We start from the raw sequence: 20997 nt of genomic DNA on the forward strand, positions 1-20997 counted from the left end.
CAAGGCAGAGGTGTCCGGGATGGTGGAGACCTTTGGGGCAGGAGAAGTGGCTGGCTCATTCTTTACCTGCATTTATTCTGCAAATGCTCTGCTGTGGGGTTGGGTTTAATTACAATTTAGGAGCAAGGGGCCCTGAGGATCTTTTCTTTTCCAGAAATCTAAGTGTGGTAGGGAGTTCATCCCGTCCTGGATGGTCCAGGAGGGAGCAGAGCTTTCACCATCAGGATTAATAACTGCCCCCACAGTGGGGAGAGGAGCTCGCACTCCTGCAGGCCTCTGAGGGCTCAGATTTGTCAGAACACAGACTAAGCTAAGCTTAGTATTACACCTAGGGCTTGTCTCTTGTTCCTCTCAATTACTGGGGCAAATGTAAATTTTATGACAGCTCATCAACCACTTTTCTTCCTCCTCTACCCTGGGCTCCCACAAAATGGAACTAATTCTCAGGGTCTTTGTACTTCCGCTGGGGCAGACTTAATTTTTCAAAACACTGGACAATCATCCTCATACCCATCATCATAGTTGGCTAAATAACTACAATTATTCCATTTGTGGGAGAAGAGTAGTCACAGCAAGGACAGGTAACATATACTAAGGGCTTTCCATATGCCAGACCCTAATGCTTAGGGTTTCATATGTTTAAATTAAATGTCCCAATGACCTTATTAGGTAGGAACTTATAATACTCCCATTGAACAAAGGAGGAGCCTGAGGCTTGGTGTTAATACTTGTCTGAGGTCACACCTCCAGGATGTGGAGCCCAAGCCTGTGCAAGGACAAAGCCATGCTCTCTTCACCAGTGTTGGAACATAAAATGGGATGTTGGAGCAGCCCCATATCCCAGTGGATAGAGATGCGACCACAGCAGCAACAGCACTCCAAGGAATTAATAAATGACAGAGGCCCTTCATTTTACATAGGAACAGAGGTATACATTGTACAGCTGCCGAGCTGTGTACAGAGTGAATTAGCACTTAATCTCCATCCAGTCTTTCTCAGATGGCTGAACAGGTTTGTATACAACACAAGAAGGAGGAGGAGGCAAGGACCTGACAGAGTGACAGGTGGATTTAATGACTGATTGATGACAATGCTTTCCTTCCTGTAATCTCTTTATGAAGAACAATCTTTTAGAACCAGCTTTTCTGTTACTGCAAAACCAAAACACAGGGCGAGAGCATATTTAATCAGTATTCAGTTTCCTTTCAAAGTAGGTTTTGCTAACTTAGGATACAAAAGGTCTTGATTTTTAATAATGACCTTGAAAGGAGTAGACTCTCAAGGGATACATCTAATGAAATTAAGCAAAGGCTAATGGGATAGAGTGGAACTCAGTCTGAAACAAAATGGATGGATTCACTCATGGAAACATTTCATAATATGATTAAATGTAGACAAGAAAAAGGTAAACAAAGAAATAAGAGAATTGTGGCTTAAAAGCACAACAAGAAATATAAAGAAGGCCCTGAAGATTCTCCTTTTTTTTTAAAGCAAAAACAAACAGAAGCATCATTGTACAATAAGGACATGAAAAAACTAGTTTAAATCATAAACCAAAGCAATGGTGGGTGTAAACAGCTACACCCGCCATCCTGTTGAAGGCGACTTCCTTCAAATTTGGAAGAAAGAATTTCCTGGCAAATCACAATACTCCTTATATCTGACATTTCCATTAAATTTTGGATCCTTAAGATAAAAATTTCAGAAAGGAACCTGGTAATTTTGGTTTGGATTTTGCATTTAAAAAAATAGAGGCAACTCAAATAGAATCTTTTGGTTTTAGGCAAGCTTACGAATAGTCATTATGAAGCATGCTTTCTCTTTCCCAAAAGGGCAAAAGGGAAGGAGTGAACATTCTTTAAATCACAAAATTTTTCATAATTATTTGCCCAGGGCTATATTTTTGGAAATCTGTGTTAGAGACATTGGTAGAGTTTAATATAATGTAGTTGGTTTAGTGGAAAGAGCCCTGGACTAACAACCACATCTGGGTACTAGTCCCAGATGTGCCACTAACCAGTTTTGTGATCTTGGCTAACTCACATCATTTATTTAGGCCTCAGCTTGTTCATCAATAAAACTAACAGACTGCACTAAACTTCTAAAGTCTGTTGTTTGCATTCTTTTTTGTTGTTGTTGTTGTTTCACTTTTGGCAAGATCTAAGGATTTTATTGCTTTTTTTTTTTTTTTGAGATGGAGTCTTGCTCTGTTGCCCAGGCTGGAGTGCAGTGCTGCGATCTTGGCTCACTGCAACCTCCGCCTCCTGGGTTCAAGTGATTCTCCTGCTTCAGCCTCCTGAGCAGCTGGGACTACAGGCATCTGCCACCACATCCGGCTAATTTTTGTATTTTTTTAGTTAGAGACGGGGTTTCACCATATTAGCCAAGCTGGTCTCGAACACCTGATCTTGTGATCCGCTCACCTCAGCCTCCCAAAGTCCTGGGATTACAGGCGTGAGCCACTGCACCCGGAAGGATTTTATTACCTCTTAGCACGTTCATAGAGACATAGTAAAGATAATAGCTGCCATTTAATAAGTTACTACTATGTGCCAACCACTATGTAAACACTTAATACAGATAACTTTATTTAGCCCCTACAATCCCCTCCTTCTAGTTGTGATCATCATCCCATTTTGTTTCACCGATTTTCATCATTATAAACTATTTTCAGCATCTTAAAAAATTATCTCCAATTTAGAGAAACTCGAGGCTCATAGAGGTTTTCTTTCAGATCACAGTTTCCAATCATTTTGTAATTTCAAAAATTACATACTGAATTTAAATTATAAATTTATGAATTTTAAATTATCTGCCTTAAGTTCGTTATAGATACAATGACTATGGGCACACAATTGAAACACATATCAAAAATAACAGATGAGGTCAGAAATAGATCCATTATGAAGCACGGCCCACATCTCCTATCATGCTTCAGAAGGCACCTGGCGTGGGGCCCTGGCACACAGCAGGTGTTTGGTAAATGTGCCCAGTAAGCATCGGAGGGAGGACGTATAGGTTGTACTGAAGGATGGGAAGATGCCACAGTTTTAGGCCATTATGTCATTCTCACAGTGGTGGCTTTGGGATTCTCACAAAATGTCACTATGGTAACCAGAGACTGGGCAGCTGTTTCTGGGCAGTCCGAGGAAATGCCCTTTGAAGACATTGTCTCTGTGCCTATGGCTCCCTCTGAAGCCCAGGAGACAACCTGTTACTAGTGTTTAGCTCGTCTGTCATTCATTCGGGGTCTGGAATAATCTAAAGGGGACTCCTGATGGAAGGGACCACACTGTCCTTGAGTCTACACCTGCTCTGAAGTTGCACCCTCTCTGGGCGACGGTGGCTGATCTGTGGCGACAGAGAACTGACTAACTCCCCAGGCAGGCTGATCTATCTGGCTGTCAGAATGTGTGATTTTATATTGAGCTGGAATCTGTCTCCTTGTCAAAATCTTTTTGTTTCTATATCCATCAAAAATGTGTTATCTAAGATTCTTATTGTTTGTTTTGGACATCAGTACTTTTTGAATCAGAAATCTTTTTTTTTTTTTTTTAAGACTTCGAGAGAGGGAATGTCCCAGAGACAGTGGTTCTAAATAATGTATCCTTGTTGATTTAAAGTAAAATGTTGGAGTGGTAATAAGTATTGGCTGAAAAGGAGATTCTTTTTGCAGGTCATTTGATATCCACAGTCCCATCATATATTTTGGGAAGAGAACCTATGGCCCACCCTCCAGCATGCTTGGTTCAGAGTATATTTCCTCTGCTTGCCCTGGAAACAAGGGTTTAATTTCATAAGGAAATAAAACTTCACTAAACTCTCTGCAGATCACACATTTATGGCCCAAAGGGAGTTGGTTGGTGGTCACTCATCTTAGAAGTACTACAAGTTACATGAAAAAGACATTTGTAGGAGCAGCTACTCACTAACCATCCACTAGCAAGACGCCAGCATCAGTGGAAACCAGCAAGGCCTGGCCCCAGGGATCTGCACACACGGCTTCGTGAGGGAAATTACTGCAGAAACACTGGGGCTCCCACGGCTGTGAGGCAATACAAGCATCGGAAGATAAGTGCACCAGAAAAAATACACTGCAGCCCACCAAATGGAAATGTACAGTACCACACCTGAAACAGTAACACAGATACCCCCGTGGGAGCGGAGTCACTCCAAACCCTGGGGTCTGGACTCAATTACCTTTCTTAGGAAGAAAAGTCTCCTTTCAAATACGTATGCAATAGGAAAAGAGTGAATTCACAGGTTTCTGGCACCATAACCTGTCTCCGTATTATAATGTTTTTCAGGGGCAATTGACGCATTCGTAATGGTTTCTAAGGAAGCATTTTGCTTTAACACCTGAGAGTTGGGCCAAATGGTGCCTCTGTTTTAGAGAATTCATATTAGTTCATCATTAAAGGAAGTCCCACATAATTCTATAAAAAAGTCAGATTCCTGTGTTGCTGATTCAGCAAATTAGTAAAACATACATGATGCACTAAAAGGTTGATATTGTTTTCACGTGAAAATGCTTATTGACCCACATAAGATACAAAATCTTAAAGAAAAAATAACATCTGTTTGGCAAGAGCTGTAAACAGAGCTAGTCAGGTTTCCGCATGACATATCTATACCAAGCAAACTCTTCTTAGTTCATTTCCATCTCAGGCATAAAGGGGGAGCCTTAGAGCCACACGTGGATGTGTGGAGTAGGAGGCATTGTGTTCCATGATCTTAGTCACACCAGAATTGTGGACATTTTCAACAGAATTCTTAGCTTCCCTCCAAAGCACTGGATAAGCCTCAGTTTGTGGAGATTCTCAGGCCCAAGTTGAAGTCTTACATCTTCACTTTTACTCTCAATCAGGCATCAGGGCCTGATGTGTCCCACCTGGGGCTGTAGTAGAGCCTGCATGTGCACATGTAGGTGTGTTCTTAAGTACCCAGGCAAACATGCATTTGCATACTCAAGGTAAAGCAAAGGGCTCTGAGGACCACCTTTGAAAACGGCATTAGGGCTGAGGGTAAATGCTGTGTGTTACTGCTCTCTTAGAAAAGGAAAGGATGCTCTCCCTTTAGGAAATGCACGGTCTCAAAAAGAATATTCTAATTGCTAAGATGGAACTTGTGATGTTCTAAAAAGATCCCCTAAAGAATGTGACAACATTTTGTAAATGGAAAAAAGGCTAAACAAGTGCAGGTCATTAATTGAAATGACGTTTCCCCAAGAAAATTTCTGGCAATTCTGAGTTTGTGACTTACACCAAAAGGACATAAAAAAAGCAAAGTTAATATAAATGTCAATAGGGAGAAGACACAGACATCAGCATTAGGTAACACCAACAGAACAACCAGTTCTTAGTAACAATATGTTTTCTGCCCAGAAGACACAAGTTTGGAACACTAAGGCAGAAAGAAGTTCTTCCCCCATAAGATCCAAGGGCCCTACAGGATCCACAGAGGTCTTAAGGAGGTCTGTGAAACCCCCAAAATTGTACTCAAATGCTGCATATATATGCCATTTTACCTTTTTTTAAATTTTATTTTGAGACGAGGTCTTGCTCTGTCACCCAGGCTGGAGTGCAGTGGTGTGAACATGGCTCACTGCAGCCTTGACCTCCTGGGCTCAAGTGATCCTCCTGCCTCAGCCTCCTGAGTAGTTGGGACCATAGGCATGAGCCACCATGCCCAGCTAATTTTTTTGATTTTTTTTGTGGAGACAGGGTCTCACCATGTTGCCCAGGGTGGTCTCCAATCCTGGGCTCAAGTAGTTCTCCTGCCTCAACCTCCCAAAGTGCTGGGATTATAGGCATGAACCACTGCACCCGGCCCCATTTTAATGGGCAGGTGCACGCAGGGTGTCCATTGCTTTACACGGGTGCCAGTGACCATGTGAGGTCTGAGGAACTGTTGAATATTGGGGCATGCAGTGTCAGCAGCAAACTCAGATCTGGTCCCACAGTTGCTCTGGTCTGACGACAGACAGTGTTTGCCATTGCCCTGGACTCCCTTCCATGGGGGAGCCTTCATGTGGATTCCACCAGGTGAGAATGTGGTCTCCAGGCTTTCATGTCTAAGTGCAGACTGTTCCTGGGCACTCTCTAAGAACATGACCACAGCTCATGAAACGATGAGTGCTGAAGAGGTGGGCAAAGCCGGGTTCTCTGGGCACAGAACACTTGGGAACAGCAGGGGACTCTGGCCTCTGCAGAGCCAACTGCACAGCAGCAGCCCATGGGGCCCTCTGGAGCTGAGTTTCTCTGAGGTGGTCTACGGCCTGCAGGTGGGTTATAAGTACTGACCTCAACAATGGACGCTCGCTCTGTTATTACCTGGTGAACAAGTTATGGTTCCACAGACTTCTGTTTTTAATATAAGCCTAAAAACTTCTTATCATTATTAAATCTTACTGGAATCTGGTACCTATAACGTGCTTGGAAACAGTAAATTCCTACTGTGCATGGGAACAAGCAGACACTGGAACTGCTGCAGCCTTTGGGAAGGATGCTTTTCCAGTAGTCTTGTCTGAAGTTGGTTGTGGTTTTTAGGGTTAATTATATTTTGAGCTCATCATTTTCCTGAAACCAGACTTTAAAGCACGTAGGCTCACATCATCTATACCTTTATCAGTAAGGTAAATGTATTCATAATTATTTTGCTTTTATAATGGACACTTCTCTGGTGATGTGCTGTAAATCTGTCCCATTTAACTTTTATGTATTCTGAATGGAGATATAATTAAGTACATGGGGTACTGTTCTACAATACAAAATCATATTCATAATATAATTTGTGTATTTTTGTCTGTTCTATTTTTGATGATCACCTAGTTTTTACCCCCATGGAAAGTGGAACAGGATGTAGATAAATAGCCAAAGAATTTTTTGGCTGGCTGAGTGAACTGTAGATTAAGCATTGGTTTTTCAACTGTGGTCCTCTAACCAACAGCATCAAGATCACCTGGGAAGCCATTAGAGATGCAAACTTTCAGGTCCCACCCCAGACCTGTTCAATCAGAAACTCTGGGGGTGAATTCAATACACACTGAAGCTTGAGCAGCACTGCCCAGGAGCCTTGCTGTTTAAAGCATGTCTGTGGTCAGCAGCACAGGAACCACGTGCAAGTTTGTTGGAAACACAGACTCTCAGCCCCACTCCAGATCTACTGGATCAGAACATGCATTTGGTCAAGGTGTCCAAGTGATGTGTATGCACATAAAGCTTGAGAGGCCCTGTGGGGCCTGGCCTGCCTGACCAGGTCGGTCCTCCAGCAGCTCTGCTCCATTGAAGCAGGTGAAGGCATGCGCATACCATGGCAACACAGAGGCTCTCACTAAATGGCCACTCAGTTTTATCTAGGGCTTTCCCTGAGGACTCTGCAGTAGACATGCTCTTCTTCCTTCTGCTCTCAAACCTTTTTCCAATAATCTCAATCATTTTCATTAAGGAAAAGGGGAATTCAAAGTTCAAATTGAAAGTATCATGAACTCACCTCTTTTTTACAGATCCCTGAAGCTGCCAAGCTTGATGGAGCATCCCCTCTCACAATGGATTTCAGTTTTAGTGCCTTACAGAACAGAGATCTCTATTAAAGTTTACTAGGCGGCAAAAGTACAGCAGGATAAACAATTGTGATTTGACAAAAATTTAATAAAACAGGAGTAATTGCAGGCTAACATTTCGGGTTCCTCTACTGACTTGTTAATCAAGAATTGAAGTTAGCTGGACACAGTGAAGCCTTAATGACAATGTCGCAACCCAAATTATCCAAATGCATTTTATTATTTCAATGAATCAATATATCATTACTGTGATTTATAAACCATGAGCTTGAAAAAATGCAGATTCTCAGGTCCCTCCTCAAACTTGATGAATCAGAATCTCTGGGAATAAAGTCTGGGTATCTTTAAACAAGAACCAATGTTTGAGAACCTTGTAACTAAGCTTCCCTTGATTACATGGCTTTCCTCTCTCCACCTGCCTTGTCTAGCTTTCTACTTCTGGGCCAGAACCTTATTTGCAGCTGAGGGCACTCCTCCTTCTCCATGCTGTGATGTGTGATCAAGGCAGACAGCTGTGTCGCCTCCCGGAACTGAGAAATACCAGTGTCACATGCGAGTGGGGCAAAGGGAGTGATTTTCTCCAATGCCTGGAATAAGGGGGTGACTGGGCACCACCTAACTTGGTGGTGACTTGGATTGTTTCCAAGTCATAGGGTGGTAATTCAAGTCTTCTGTGAGTGCCACTGCCACTCTGTGCTTCCTCCTGCCAGTCATGGGTTTAAGGGGCATTTCCCAAATCGGCTCCTCACTCTTCAGAAAATTCCTAGGAGGCAGGCAAGAGGTCTGTGTTCTCTGGAAGAGGGGGGCCCAGAGCTGGGCCCTGTGGCTACTTGCCTTGAGGCAGTAGCATTCCTACCTCTGCAGAGTGTTGCTCTCTCAGTGATGCCTGCAGAGAACTGCACCTACTCGGTTCTCAAAAATCTCACTCGTGGTTGCCACAACAATCCTAACAGAAATTACAGAGCTCCTACAGCAGCAGGCAAACAAAGTCTTTGCACATGGGCCATCTGGTTAGGATGGAACTCAAAACTACATGTCTCGCAGAAAAGGTTTCAGAGGAAAACCCACCTGCCCTATTCTAACAAACTCCGCCTGGCGGGCCTCCTCTTTCTTCCGCGCTGACTTGGGTGACTCTGGTAAGACATCACTAAAAGATCGTCTATTAAGCATGTTCTAAAAAAGAAAAACAAGTTATGAATTCCACAAACAGTTGTTAAGTCTCATCTTTTGGCTTCTCATAGTGCACAAAACTATTTATCCAAATGGTCCTATTTCTACCTTCTGTTTCATTCACTCAATAAGCATTGATGGAGCACCTGCTGTGTACCAGGTCCATGGTAGATACTAGATTCAGAGTCACTAGGTGGAGAGCCAGCATTGCATGGGGGCTGAGGACACGGCTTTGAAATCAGCAGATCTGCAGCTGTATCACTTACTAACTTACTAACAGTGTGACCTGGGCCACCACATTGCACAGCTCTGGGATGCCAATCTTACACAGCAGCACCCCCTGGAACACAACAAACTGAATTCTATGAGAACAGTACCCCTAGAGCTGTGCAAATCTGCAGCCCTGTGGGTCGCCTTGAGCAAATTAGTTCATTTCCGAATCTCAGTGTCTTTGTGTGGTTAATACCTGTCTCCTAGGTGTGTTATGAGGTTTAAATGAGGCAATGCATGTAAGGTACTTCGCACAGTGCCTAGTGCATACTTAGTAATGTTAGTTCTCTTTAAAACTGTAGTCACTGAATGGGGTATGCTCATTCAATCAGCAAGTACCGACTGAGCACCTAGTCTTCTGCCAGATTTTGGGAATGTGATAGACATAGTCTCTATCCTTGTGGAGCACAGAGTCTACTGGGAAGACAGATTAAGCAACGACATGTTTAGCACATGTGATCACTGCTATGAAGGGGAAGTGTGGCAAGTACATGAAAACATTTAACAGGGGACCTGGCTTCAACTGGGGGGCTAGGGAAGCCTGGCTCAGGCAGTGATGCTTCAGCTGGGATATGATTACTTATCTTGAAGGACATCATTGCTCATCTTGGTACCCTCTCTGTGTCTTCCCTGACCTTACGGAATTGAGAGATTACCAATTAAGGTTTGCTCTTTAGGGTCCTGGGGTTAGCCTGGCCCAATCCCTGTGAGTGGTTGGGGTACACCGACCAGACAAGAGTCAAGGAGTGCCTATAAAATGGTGCTGGTCGGCCGGGCGCAGTGACTCATGACAGTAATCCCAGCACTTTGGGAGGCCAAGGCAGGTGGATCACCTGAAGTTGGGAGTTTGAGACCAGCCTGACTACCATGGAGAAACCCCGTCCCTACTAAAAATACAAAAAATTAGCCAGGTGCAGTGGTGTATGCCTATAACCCCAGCTACTTGGGAGGCTGAGGTAGGAGAATTGCTTGAACCCAGGAGGTGGAGGTTGCAGTGAGCCGAGATCATGCCATTGCACTCCAGCCTGGGCAACAAGAGAGAAGCTCTGTCTCCAAAAAAAAAAAAAAAAAAAAAAAAAAAGAAAAGAGCACATGTGCACCTGAAGTGATAGAAAGGTGTTGGGTCTCATCAGTGTGGCTATGCCTCAGGCCTACGAAGTGTCTGGGTCTTCAGTAAATGGGAATGCTTGTTTCAGTGCCTGAATATGGGGCTGGCCAATAAATCTCCAAAAAAAAGCACCCTATGCCTTTCTAAAAATCCCACCTTTGCCTGCCCATCAGCTCATGTGACTGGCAATGCTGAGTAGTATTACCAAGAACAGCCACCCCAAAAAAAGCACTCTTCAATGCTCCAGAGATTGCTGATTGATACCCAACCTCCCTGTCCCTGGTTTGCACCTTGATTTCCACAGGCCCTGGCTTTCTGGAAATCGCATTCCTGTGTATGGAAACCCAATGTCCTTCCTTCTTGTGTCACAATGAGAGACTGTCAGCCCATGGTGGCCACAGCACAGTCCTGACAGCAAGGATCAAGGCGCCTCCTACGCTTTTCTCACCAGGGCCTCATCGCTGAGTTGAGGACTTGTGTTCTCAACTCAGACCCCATAAGAAGGAAAGAAGACCATGGACCCAGAATTACCTTATGCAAATCTGGCATCAAATCCTGGTGTAAAGATCTAATCAACATATCCAGGGTACGCCGACGTTTCTGGGCAAATGTTGGGGTTTCCAAAGTGGCTTTTTCACCATTAATTACTAAAATAAATCAAGTTAAAAAGGGAATTACAAGATATCTCTTGACACACACACAAGAATTGAAACTATGCTTGTCTGTTCTTTTCTTTAGTTCTGTGAATCTGGGAATTTTTTTGTTTGAGGTTTTTTTTCTGCTTAGTACCTTGGAACAATCCATTTTAAAGCCTCGCTTCGGCTGAAAAGGAAAAGGTCAAGATTTTTGTTGAAATGCCATCTCCTGTAATCTCAGAGTTTTCAACCTCGCTGCTCAATCCACTTTGGAATTCTGAGACTCTCTGATCCGCCGGCTGCTACCTGTCCTCTCAGCGCACCAACCCCTCCTGGTCCTTCCTGGCCCCACACTCCATCTCCTCAACACACCCTATCCATCACCTTGAGCCTGCATTCTTCTGCTGTTTCTACTTTCAAATCTTCAACGTCAAATCAACCCAGCCCTTTGTTTCATTTCACCTCAAGTCTTTGACAACGCCGATGAAAGTCCGTCCGTTGACTGGCTCCACTTATAAGCCGGGTCCCTAGTGCTGCTGAGTGATCTCCAGTTGGTGGTTACAGGTCTTTAGTGGCCCCTTCCTTGCCACAGGCCCCCTACAGTGAATGCTGTCTTCCTGAGCCCCATGCTGCCAACACCCTTTCAGCTTCCAGTAGCTACACCCACTCTGTTGCTGACTCTGTTTCAGATCTGTTTCTTGCTCTCTGTCTGATCCTCTGGACTTGAACACATGAGACCTGGACAATTTCACATACAATTTCAGCTTTCTGGCTTGATTTGAAAACTCAGAGTATCTGGCAACCCTGGCCATGGTGCATGCTCTGAAAGGCCTCAGCTGGATGGAGTGAGCACATGCTCTCAAGTGTGTCACAGCTCCCAGCACTCCTGACTGTCCTCCACTCAGCCCGCCTCACTTGCTCATGCTCCCTGCCTGGCTCTCCAGGCATCTGAGTTTGGGACCTTGTTGTAGCATTTGAAATAATGAGTATAAATATTGGAAAGGGAGAGACAAAATCATCATCTGTTGCACATGGTTTGCAGTGTCTGCTGCCTCTAATGTGTCGAGGGAGACATCACCCATGGACCCTGGTATAGGTTGGAGTATGGGAGGTAACAATGCTGGTGGTCCAGCTGGGAAGAGAGGCAGCCCAGCTGGAAAGCAGAGGGAGCCTCAGCAAAGGTGTCTTTCATGTCTCTGTTCTCCAGGACAAAGTTGTGGAATCATGCCAAGGTCTCTGAAAGGGAAGGGAGGGGTTTCCTATGGAAGAGAGGCTACCAAACAGCCTGGCCAGGACTTGGATGTTTCTGGTGACTAGAACTGACACTCATGCTTGGCACTGTTTCTGTGCAGGAGAAGTCATGTTTGGCACTGTGAAGGAGTGACTGGGGAGACAGGAAGACAGAGGAGAAACAACATGTGCCTGTCCCTTGCCCTGGCCTGAGGGACTGGCTTGGGCCAGTACTGGAGTAGGATTAAGATTGGAGGTTGGGTAACACTTGTCCACGTAGGACTCAGTGAGGCTTTGGGCTCAGTCAATGCTTCCTTGAGGCCAGGTGACCAGGATGGACAGAGAGAAGAGAGGGGTATTCTAGATGTCTCAGAGCTGCACGGTAACAGTGACAGACTTAGGCAAAGACTGTAGCGGGGAGGAGTTGCAGGTGGGGACAGGAGGCAGCCAGCAAAGCAGCTGCAATGCCCAGCATACCTGGCAGGAGGCTGGAAAACAGTATCTTCATGGAGGGCACAGACCAAGCAGCCCTGCCAGGGCGTGCGGCTAGCAAGCTGCAGCAGATGAACCCGAGTAACTTCTTTCTGATCAATGACACAGTCCCACCATGGGACTACCAGAAATAATTCCCAGGGGTGCCCTGAGGAGGGATGCGCAGAGCTCTTGTGCTTTAAGAGATGTGGCCTCAGAGTCGGGTATTTGGGTATTACCAGTAGAGTGAAAATATGTGCTCACCAGCAAGTGATGCCTGGCAGTCACGGTCTACACACATTATGTTCTCATTCTGTCTTTCTCTTTCCCACACATGTGCATGGGTGCACATATACACTCACGCAAGTGTGCACACACATTCCCCAACAACTCTCCCTATCCCTAAGCATATACCCACAACCACTCTGTCCCCCACCTACATCCCACTCTCTGACAGATACAGATACATATACAAGCAGAGATTCAGCAATGGCTCTATCAGAACACAGGGCAGAAAGGCAAATTTGAGGCCCGAGGGTCCTTAGTGGGTGAGTGTAGAGAAGCTTCAAGGCAGGTGACAGGATGGAAGGTGGGGATGAAAACATAGGAGAAAACGTGCACAACATGACCAGAATACTAAACACATGTTGTGCAAAGAATTAACGGAACATGGAATGCTTAAACAATGACATTTCCTTAAACAGCATTCTGGGAGAATCTGAAGAAATGTATTCTGACATAGAACAACTTGCAAAATTGTTTCAAAACAGAAACTTACATTTCACTAGCAAAAAGTCCCTGAATTCCTGGTGGTCTGTAAACACTGGTGGAGTTGGCAAGGGAGGGCCAAAGAGTGGTACGCTCTCTTCTGAAAATATTTTCAGCCTAAGTAGAGAATATTGCAGAATTAATATTAGCACTTGATATGGTTTGGCTGTGTCCCCACCCAAATCTCCACTTGAATTGTATCTCCCAGAATTCCCACATGCCATGGGTGGGACCCAGGGGGAGGTAACTGAATCATGGGGGCCAGCCTTTCCCGTGCTATTCTCGTGATAGTGAATAAGTCTCATGAGATCTGATAGGCTTATCAGGGGTTTCTGCTTTTGTTTCCTCCTCATTTTCTCTTGCCGCCACCATGTAAGACATGACTTTTGCCTCCCACCATAATTCTGAGGCCTCCCCAGCCATGTGGAACCGTAAGTACAATTAAACCTCTTTTTTTTTTCTTGAGATGGAGTCTCGCTCTGTCACCCGGGCTAGAGTGCAGTGGTGCGATCTGGGCTCACTGCAAGCTCCGCCTCCCGGGTTCACACCATTCTCCTGCCTCAGCCTCCCAAGTAGCTGGGACTACAGGCACCTGCCACCACGCCCGGCTAATTTTTTGTATTTTTAGTACAGACGGGGTTTCATCATGTTAGCCAGGATGGTCTCGATCTCCTGACCTCGTGATCCGCCTGCCTCAGCCTTCCAAAGTGCTGGGATTACAGGCATGAGCCACCACGCCAGGCCCAATTAAAACTCTTTTTCTTCCCAGTCTTGGGTATGTCTTTATTAGCAGTATGAAAATGAACTAATACACCACTATTCTGTCCTTCCATTTATCCAGCTGCATATGGGATGTGTCAGGAATATTTGCTCCATGCCAGGAGTGCCTTCTCTGGTCTGCCAGGGCCAAGGCCACTACCTCGCTTTCCCCTCCAGCTTAGTCAATGTGCTTTGAGGATAGAGACCAGGTCTTCCTGAATCCTTCATGGTCCAACCCATCAAGCCAGGTACCCAGGAAGAAGAGCAATGGCCATCACTGAGCACCTGCTGCATACCAGGCAGCATACTTGGTATTTTAAGATACAGTATTGCCTCTGATTGTCACTACACCTGCCAGGGTAGTGTCATTACCTTCACTCTACACAGAAGGCCTGAGGCTCCAAGAAGATAAAACATTTTTTTCAAAGCCTCAAATAAATAATAGAACTGGGATTCGAACTCAAATCTATTTGGCTCAAAGTTCAGGTTCTTTTTACAACATAATACCTTTTAACAGATTAATATTTGAGAACAGAAAGATAAGCAGGCAAGAATGTAGACTAGGAAAGGATGAAGATCAAATATATCAAACCTGTTCCCATGGTAAAGTACAATAAAATATCAAACTAACCCTGACCCCTAGGTCTCCTTCATGGAACAACACTGGATGGAGTAAATGTTTCCTGAAGAGATGGTGGCCTTGAAGAAAGTTTTGTAAGGTGCGGGCACTCATATTAAATCAATCAAGAAATATGTATATCAAGAGTCTTGTAAAAATCAATGCTAAATTAACAAGCATGAGGATTAGGACAAGCAATCGAGACAAAGTCATTACCTACCTGTAATTGTCATTTTGTTGATTGTATCTCACTAAGGCAAAAATATCTGTGGTGATGGTTAAGGGAACTAATCACAACACTGATGCTCACGACTGACAGCTTGCGCTCTGAAAATCCCTTGTGCAGAGTCATTCTCGACCAGCGCTTCTGTGCTTAGGGCACCTATCACTCTTAGGTTGGGACAGAACCCATACTTCTTTCCAAGAGACAGCCCAGGGAGACTTATGTGAGGGCACCATGAGTAGGTTCAATGTTTGTATGTGCATCCTTTGGGGAAAAGGTTTAAATCTCCAAAGCTGTCAGAAAAGCAATAGAAATATAGCTATTAAACAACTAAGCAGTCAGCAAAGCAAAAAGAGCAGTTCCCTTGCCTGGAAGTACAAACAAGATCCCAATAGGAAATTAGTAATACATTTCATCTCACACATTTGGAAAGGGAAAGCAATTTAAATGTTTCCGCTGTATACCTTCCCTTTCTCTCCTTTTGGGTTTGGTAGACAAAACAAAACAAGCCTGTTGTAGCTGGTGGCAGATTCTGAGCAGAATCTACTTGGCTTGTGCTGGGGTTTGCAGAGTCTACAATAGTAGGAAAGAATCCATCCAGCTTCTTCCTTTCTCCCACTCTTCTCCCTCCCCTTCCACCTCCACCCACCATCTCCCAACCCCTGCTTTCCTTGGCTAGGGCTATGGAGCCATCAATTCCTTAGTGTCTCCATTTCTAGGCTCCCTGGAATGAATCTGCCTTAATGATCTGCTTGCCCCTTTTCAGGAACAAATGTGCCAAGCCCCAAATCTAAAACGTATAACTCAGGGAAATTCTAAAAAATAATGACTACCTCTCAATCACCTGAACAGTCACCTCACCACTGCTTCTACTGTGAATTTGGAGAAGTTTTCTGTTATACAAGAAGAACCACCTCTAGAAAGGGGAAATATTAGTCCTAAATCCCAGGGGACAGGGGCAGATATTGCTCAGAAAGCAGGGATGAAAAGGGAAGAAAATTCTAATGAAGGTGCAAGTGCATATTGTGTGCTTCCCTACCCTCATGGAAGAAAGTTTGGAAACTGTTAACTTTTAAACACTTACTTCCATCCTCTATTTTTATGTCACAAGGAACAAGTCCAAGTCTCCAGATGCAATGAGTCACCGTGGGCCTGTCTCCAAACATGTTTACTTGGAGCCTCCAGGGAAATGAGTAACTCGACTAGAATTTATTCTGAAAATGCTGATTTGTTGCCTTTTGCTTATTATCTATAACTAGTAGAGCCACCAACTTTGGGTTTTGCTGTCATGGTCTGGGACCCAGAGCAACAGGGCCACAACTGAGTGTCTGCTGGGCGGGTCAAGCTCATGCCCCATGCCTGTCTGGCAGAGCTGAGCTCAGACACTGCAGAAGCTTCAGCCCCATTGCTGGACTTTGCCAGCAATATGAGCTGAACAGGGATTAGGAGAATCAAATAAAAATACTATTAATTCTATCATTTCTCAAATTTCAAGACATGGTAATACAACAGCTATTACCAGGGCTTAAATCAACAAGAAAAATTATTTTGGCCTTTTATCTTAACTTGCAAGTTTTTATGCCTAAAGCAAATTTCTCAGAGAATTCACTACCTATAATTCTTCTAAATCATTTATGACTGAAGGATAGCAGGAAGTTTTCCTCATTTTGTAGACTACCTGAGAAAAGAGACCATATTTCAGGAGTCAAGAATTCTCTGAGAATTAATCCATCTACTACTGAAATGGAAGGAGAGAGGAAGGGGGAACTATACACAATGCTTAGGAAAAATTCCCCAAAAATGGGTCTAAAGCTAGCATTACAAAACAAGTCCATGACAAGATTTGGTTTAAGGGTCATGGAAGTCCAGTGAGGCTGAACCACAGCTTGCCACACGAGCATTTACAAAGGCCCAGGATACGTGTAAAGTGGGAGCGGATCATGGAAGGCTTAAAGGCAGGAGAAGATTCCTCTCCTTCTTGGAACACAATGGTGACGATATCGTTTCCAATGTGGCGTTTCCTTTCCACCTGTAGTGAGCATAAATAACATCACTGAGAAAGACTCTCAAACATGGCACATTCACAGAGTTAAAAAACCATAACCCAATATAACAAACCACAGCCACTATGACAGAGCCCTGAACTTCAGACATCTTTGACTTCAGGCTTCCCATGTTTTGCCAGCCTAGGCCCTTGCTCACCAACCCATCTCCTCTGCTCCTGTCTCAGTGGCCAAGCTCTGGGGTGGGTGAGGAGTATCTTAGATAGAGGTTTTTTCCCAGCCTGGTACAGCCCATGTAGATACTCAGTGTTAACTTCCTGCAGTGACCTGAAAACAATACTTGTCAACCATCACACAGGACCACTTATGATATGTCCTGGAGAGTCTCATTTTGACAAGACAAGGCACACTGAGAGAAGGCACAGAGAAAAGGTAACACCTATACAAAATAGTCTCCCAAGAGTCCATGTTGGATAGAAGAATGTTTGAATCAAATATATTAAAAAAAAAGAGAGAGACAAAAAAGAGTCTATGAAACCACACTCACACACATACAAATACCTATACATGTTTACACATACACACGCACGCACATTATCTCTGACCCCTTATTTCTCTAAGGTGACAGCACCAGTGAGAACAGCTCTTCCTAAGATTTGTTGAAAGTTCCAATACAGACCGCCAAAAGCATCCCTAAATTGGTGGCCGCAGCTCAGCTCATATGTTAACCGGCATAGCCCCTAATTCTATGGAATCATAATGGTGCCACATTCACCACATTCACATCACCATTTGATGGTTTGTATGTTCACATGTACCTGCTGCTTGTTCTCTTTGGAATATGGCAACATGGTGGAAACATGAAACATGATCTCATGCCCTTGGTACACAGTATAAACTGAATGTATCCCTGTGGTATCATCTGCAAAATATAAATATGCATTCAGTGAGCACAGAGAATTCGAGCCAAAAGGAAAGCATTTTCATTTGCAGACTAGGGAAATACTGTACACAGGACATTCTCAAAGATATTTGGATTATCCACCTGCATGGAAGCAACAACCCTCCACTTGATGCAACCCCCCACATGGAAAGGCCTCTTCCTCTCTCCCTAAGCTCACTTGCTGTCCGATTCATGCCTTGCCTCAGAATGGAGGAGGTCATAAGAAGTCCAGGCTAAAGAGGAAGAGTATTGAGCTTCCTTGCCTTGCAGTTGCTGTGGGAGGTACAGGATGAAATTAACACAAGATGACACAAACAATTATGTCCATAAGCCAAAAGGAAGTGGTATTTGTGACAGAATTGTTTGTGATTAAAAGCAAAGGCTTTACAATGAGGCCGACTGGGATTCAATTTGTCATTGGCTATGTGGCTTCTGACAAGTTACCTCACTTCTCTCTGAGCCTCAGTTCCTTAATTTGAAAATGAGGATAAAAGTCGTATCTAACTCCTAGGGATATTGGGGAGACTCAATGAGATTATATTTGCAAAGTGCTTAGCAGAATGCCTGGCTGTATCAAGGGCTCAGTGGATGGTTGTTATGACCATATTGGAGACGCTGAGGTTTGGCAGTGGGGGTATGAGAGGCAGGCATTGAAGAATTCACCTTGTGCACTCTATGTGTGTTCGAGTGAAGCTGGAACCTGACAACTGGGGCCCAATCCCCTATCCCTGCATCTGTCAGTTAGGGCACACTTAGCTCTCCCGAATTCAGAATCCGTGATGCCATGGCAGGCTGATGGGAAGATGAGGCTCCCAGAGGGTAAGGAGACCTGCACTCGAAGCCTATCACTATTAGGCCAAAAGGGCCTCACACCCGCTGCCTGACTTACCTCAAGGACTGACTGTGAAGATCAAATAAAGCAAAAAAACAGAAACAAAGGGAAAAGCTAGCAATGCTACACAAAAATGAGATGGTGAAAGAACTTCCAACCCTAAGCTTGTAATCTTACCTACCTTCCCCACTCAGGCCCCCATCCTCAAAATGCTTCCTTTCAGGTGTTTCCAATCTCACTGCTGGTGCCAACCCCACCCAGCTACCCAGGGCAGAAACCCTGAAGTGTCTTCAAGTACTGTCTCCTCTTTCATCCTCCACTTGCCAATTCTACCATGAAAATGGCTCTTGAATTAGTTCCCCTGTCTCCCTTCTGACCTATGGCCCTCTCCCAAGGCAACCCTATCTCTTGTTTGGACTGTTGCCACAGCCTCTGAGAGCAGGCTTCTCCTCTGCCTCCCCTGTCTGCTCAAAGGTACAGATCTAATCTCACCACTCCCCTACTTGAAACCCCTTAATGACAGAGAATAAAATGCAGACTTATTAATATAACCTCAAAACTCCCTTCAGGGTCATGCCCCCTCTCCTACTCCAGGCCACATTGCATCATTCTCAGTGCCTCGTTCCCTCCAGCCATAAACAAATTCTCTTAGTTTCTAGAACACAACATGTTCTTTTCTGCCGCAAGGTCTTCATGGATGTTCTCTCTGCTTGGAATTCTCTTCTCCCCTCGAGACCCTCCAATTATTCCGACTCACCCCTCCCTCTGGCCTCAAAAAAGCTCAGAGAAGCCTTCCCTAATCCCCCAGATTAGGCAAAATGCCCCATAGCACTCTGTACTTTTTCTTCTCAGTTGCCTTCTGTACTTAGTGCTAAACCATTTGATAATTATCTGCATAACATCTGCTGGATGTCCCCTGGACTGCAGGCTCCTAGAAAGGAGGACCCCATGTTGGTTTATCCACTTCTATATCCCCAGAGAACTGGCACACAGATGGTGCTGAGCAGTAATATTCATGGGCAGACCAGGACTTCTGACACTGTCCAGGGCTGTGAGGGCTGATTTAGTTTTACGAAGCTCAATGGAAATGCCAAACAGGTCCATGACTCTATGCTGAACAGGGTGTGGAGCTCACCTCCCTCCAGTCTTCTCTCATCCATCCCTTCCCCCTTCTCTGGTATAAGTTCAGACACGGGTCAGGCTGACTTACAAAAGTTATACAAATTACAACAGAATAGATCAAGAGGCAGGCTTACTTTTGGTATCCAGACCGCCACGGTAGCCCGTCCAGCCCTTTAGAGTGATTGTGTCACCCAGAAGATTTAAAAATTTTTGAAAAGGTTCGCTTCCAATTTCTGCAGGAAGAAGTAGAGTATGAGGAAAGTATGGGCATCAACAAGTCCTCATTTTCTAACTATGGACCAGAATCGCTGGAAAATTAACCGGGCTCTGCCGATTCATGCATGGTAAACAGCATGGATAAGTCACATTTCCTTCTTCTTGAGGACCATGAGGAAGCCCCACAATTCCCAGGACTCCAAGGAAAGGAAAACTGCAGAAACAGATGAACCCAGCTTACTACTGCCAGCCTGGGACCACAGGTGTTTACTATCGCAAAACAAAAATGTTATTACTGCTTGCGTTCAGAATAAGCAGGTATTTAACACGAAAAGTGCTAAATATTAGGAAGATGACGCCATCTTATAATTCTTCCTCTCATAAAAATCACAGAAAAATCTTCCACTGCTCTTGGGACTGTGTAGAACCAAATTCTCCAAATCCCATGTGCTCTTCTGTCTCTCCAGTGCCCGGAACAGTGACTGGGTACAAACGAGGTGATCAATAAATATTTGCCAAATGAATGAAACTGGGCAACAACTGCCCTACAAAATTCACGCTGAAGTTGTGTAAAACTATCTCCTCATATTAAAGACTCCAACTCAACAGACAAGTTAAGCTCCAACTGGCAAGAATGCAACAAGGTAGGACAGGGTCTCTGGCAGCAGAGAGCGGGAGGAGATCACTCACCATTGCTGAACATCTCATCATCAGTGAGCTGCCCATCTTTGGCAAAAAGAACCCCAAACTTGAAATTCACAGAGCCCTTAGGATAATAACAAAAGGTGTTACAGTTAATTTGATCATCACAGCGTATATAGTTTTGAGATGGGCTGTTCGTGACTTAGCACAATGGCAGTCACCAGGATGGACAGTCAGGGGATCCCTTCCTCCCATCCATCCGGGCTATTGACCAATGTTAACAACAATCATTCCTTCATTTTTATAGGTATTTATAGCTTACAGATGAGACTGTATGCTTTTATGAATTCGTTCATTTGTAATTTCATTACTAATGGCATCTCTAGGATACCAGTTCTGTTCTGTGGCTAAACAGGGTTCCAACA

At 44.4% G+C, this 20997-nt stretch overlaps 1 protein-coding gene across 5 annotated transcripts in view; it reads right to left on the reverse strand.

Moving 5' to 3' along the window:
* The window catches only part of GARNL3 (GTPase activating Rap/RanGAP domain like 3), a 170371-nt gene that overhangs the window by 40736 nt on the left and 108638 nt on the right, over nucleotides 1-20997 (reverse strand). For all 5 annotated transcript variants that reach the window (XM_009457312.5, XM_054659081.2, XM_009457311.5 and 2 more), the window contains 10 exons: nucleotides 20621-20696; nucleotides 19849-19947; nucleotides 17636-17739; nucleotides 16735-16843; nucleotides 14812-14857; nucleotides 13224-13330; nucleotides 10641-10756; nucleotides 8630-8734; nucleotides 7492-7566; nucleotides 3934-4045 (listed from right to left, as the gene is read on the reverse strand). In XM_009457312.5, coding sequence (XP_009455587.1) covers nucleotides 3934-4045; nucleotides 7492-7566; nucleotides 8630-8734; nucleotides 10641-10756; nucleotides 13224-13330; nucleotides 14812-14857; nucleotides 16735-16843; nucleotides 17636-17739; nucleotides 19849-19947; nucleotides 20621-20696 — 949 coding nt within the window. The remainder of the gene's footprint in view (nucleotides 1-3933; nucleotides 4046-7491; nucleotides 7567-8629; nucleotides 8735-10640; nucleotides 10757-13223; nucleotides 13331-14811; nucleotides 14858-16734; nucleotides 16844-17635; nucleotides 17740-19848; nucleotides 19948-20620; nucleotides 20697-20997) is intronic.

This window comes from Pan troglodytes, chromosome 11 (assembly GCF_028858775.2).
Source record: "Pan troglodytes isolate AG18354 chromosome 11, NHGRI_mPanTro3-v2.0_pri, whole genome shotgun sequence".
In the NCBI taxonomy this organism is placed as follows: Eukaryota; Metazoa; Chordata; class Mammalia; order Primates; family Hominidae; genus Pan; species Pan troglodytes.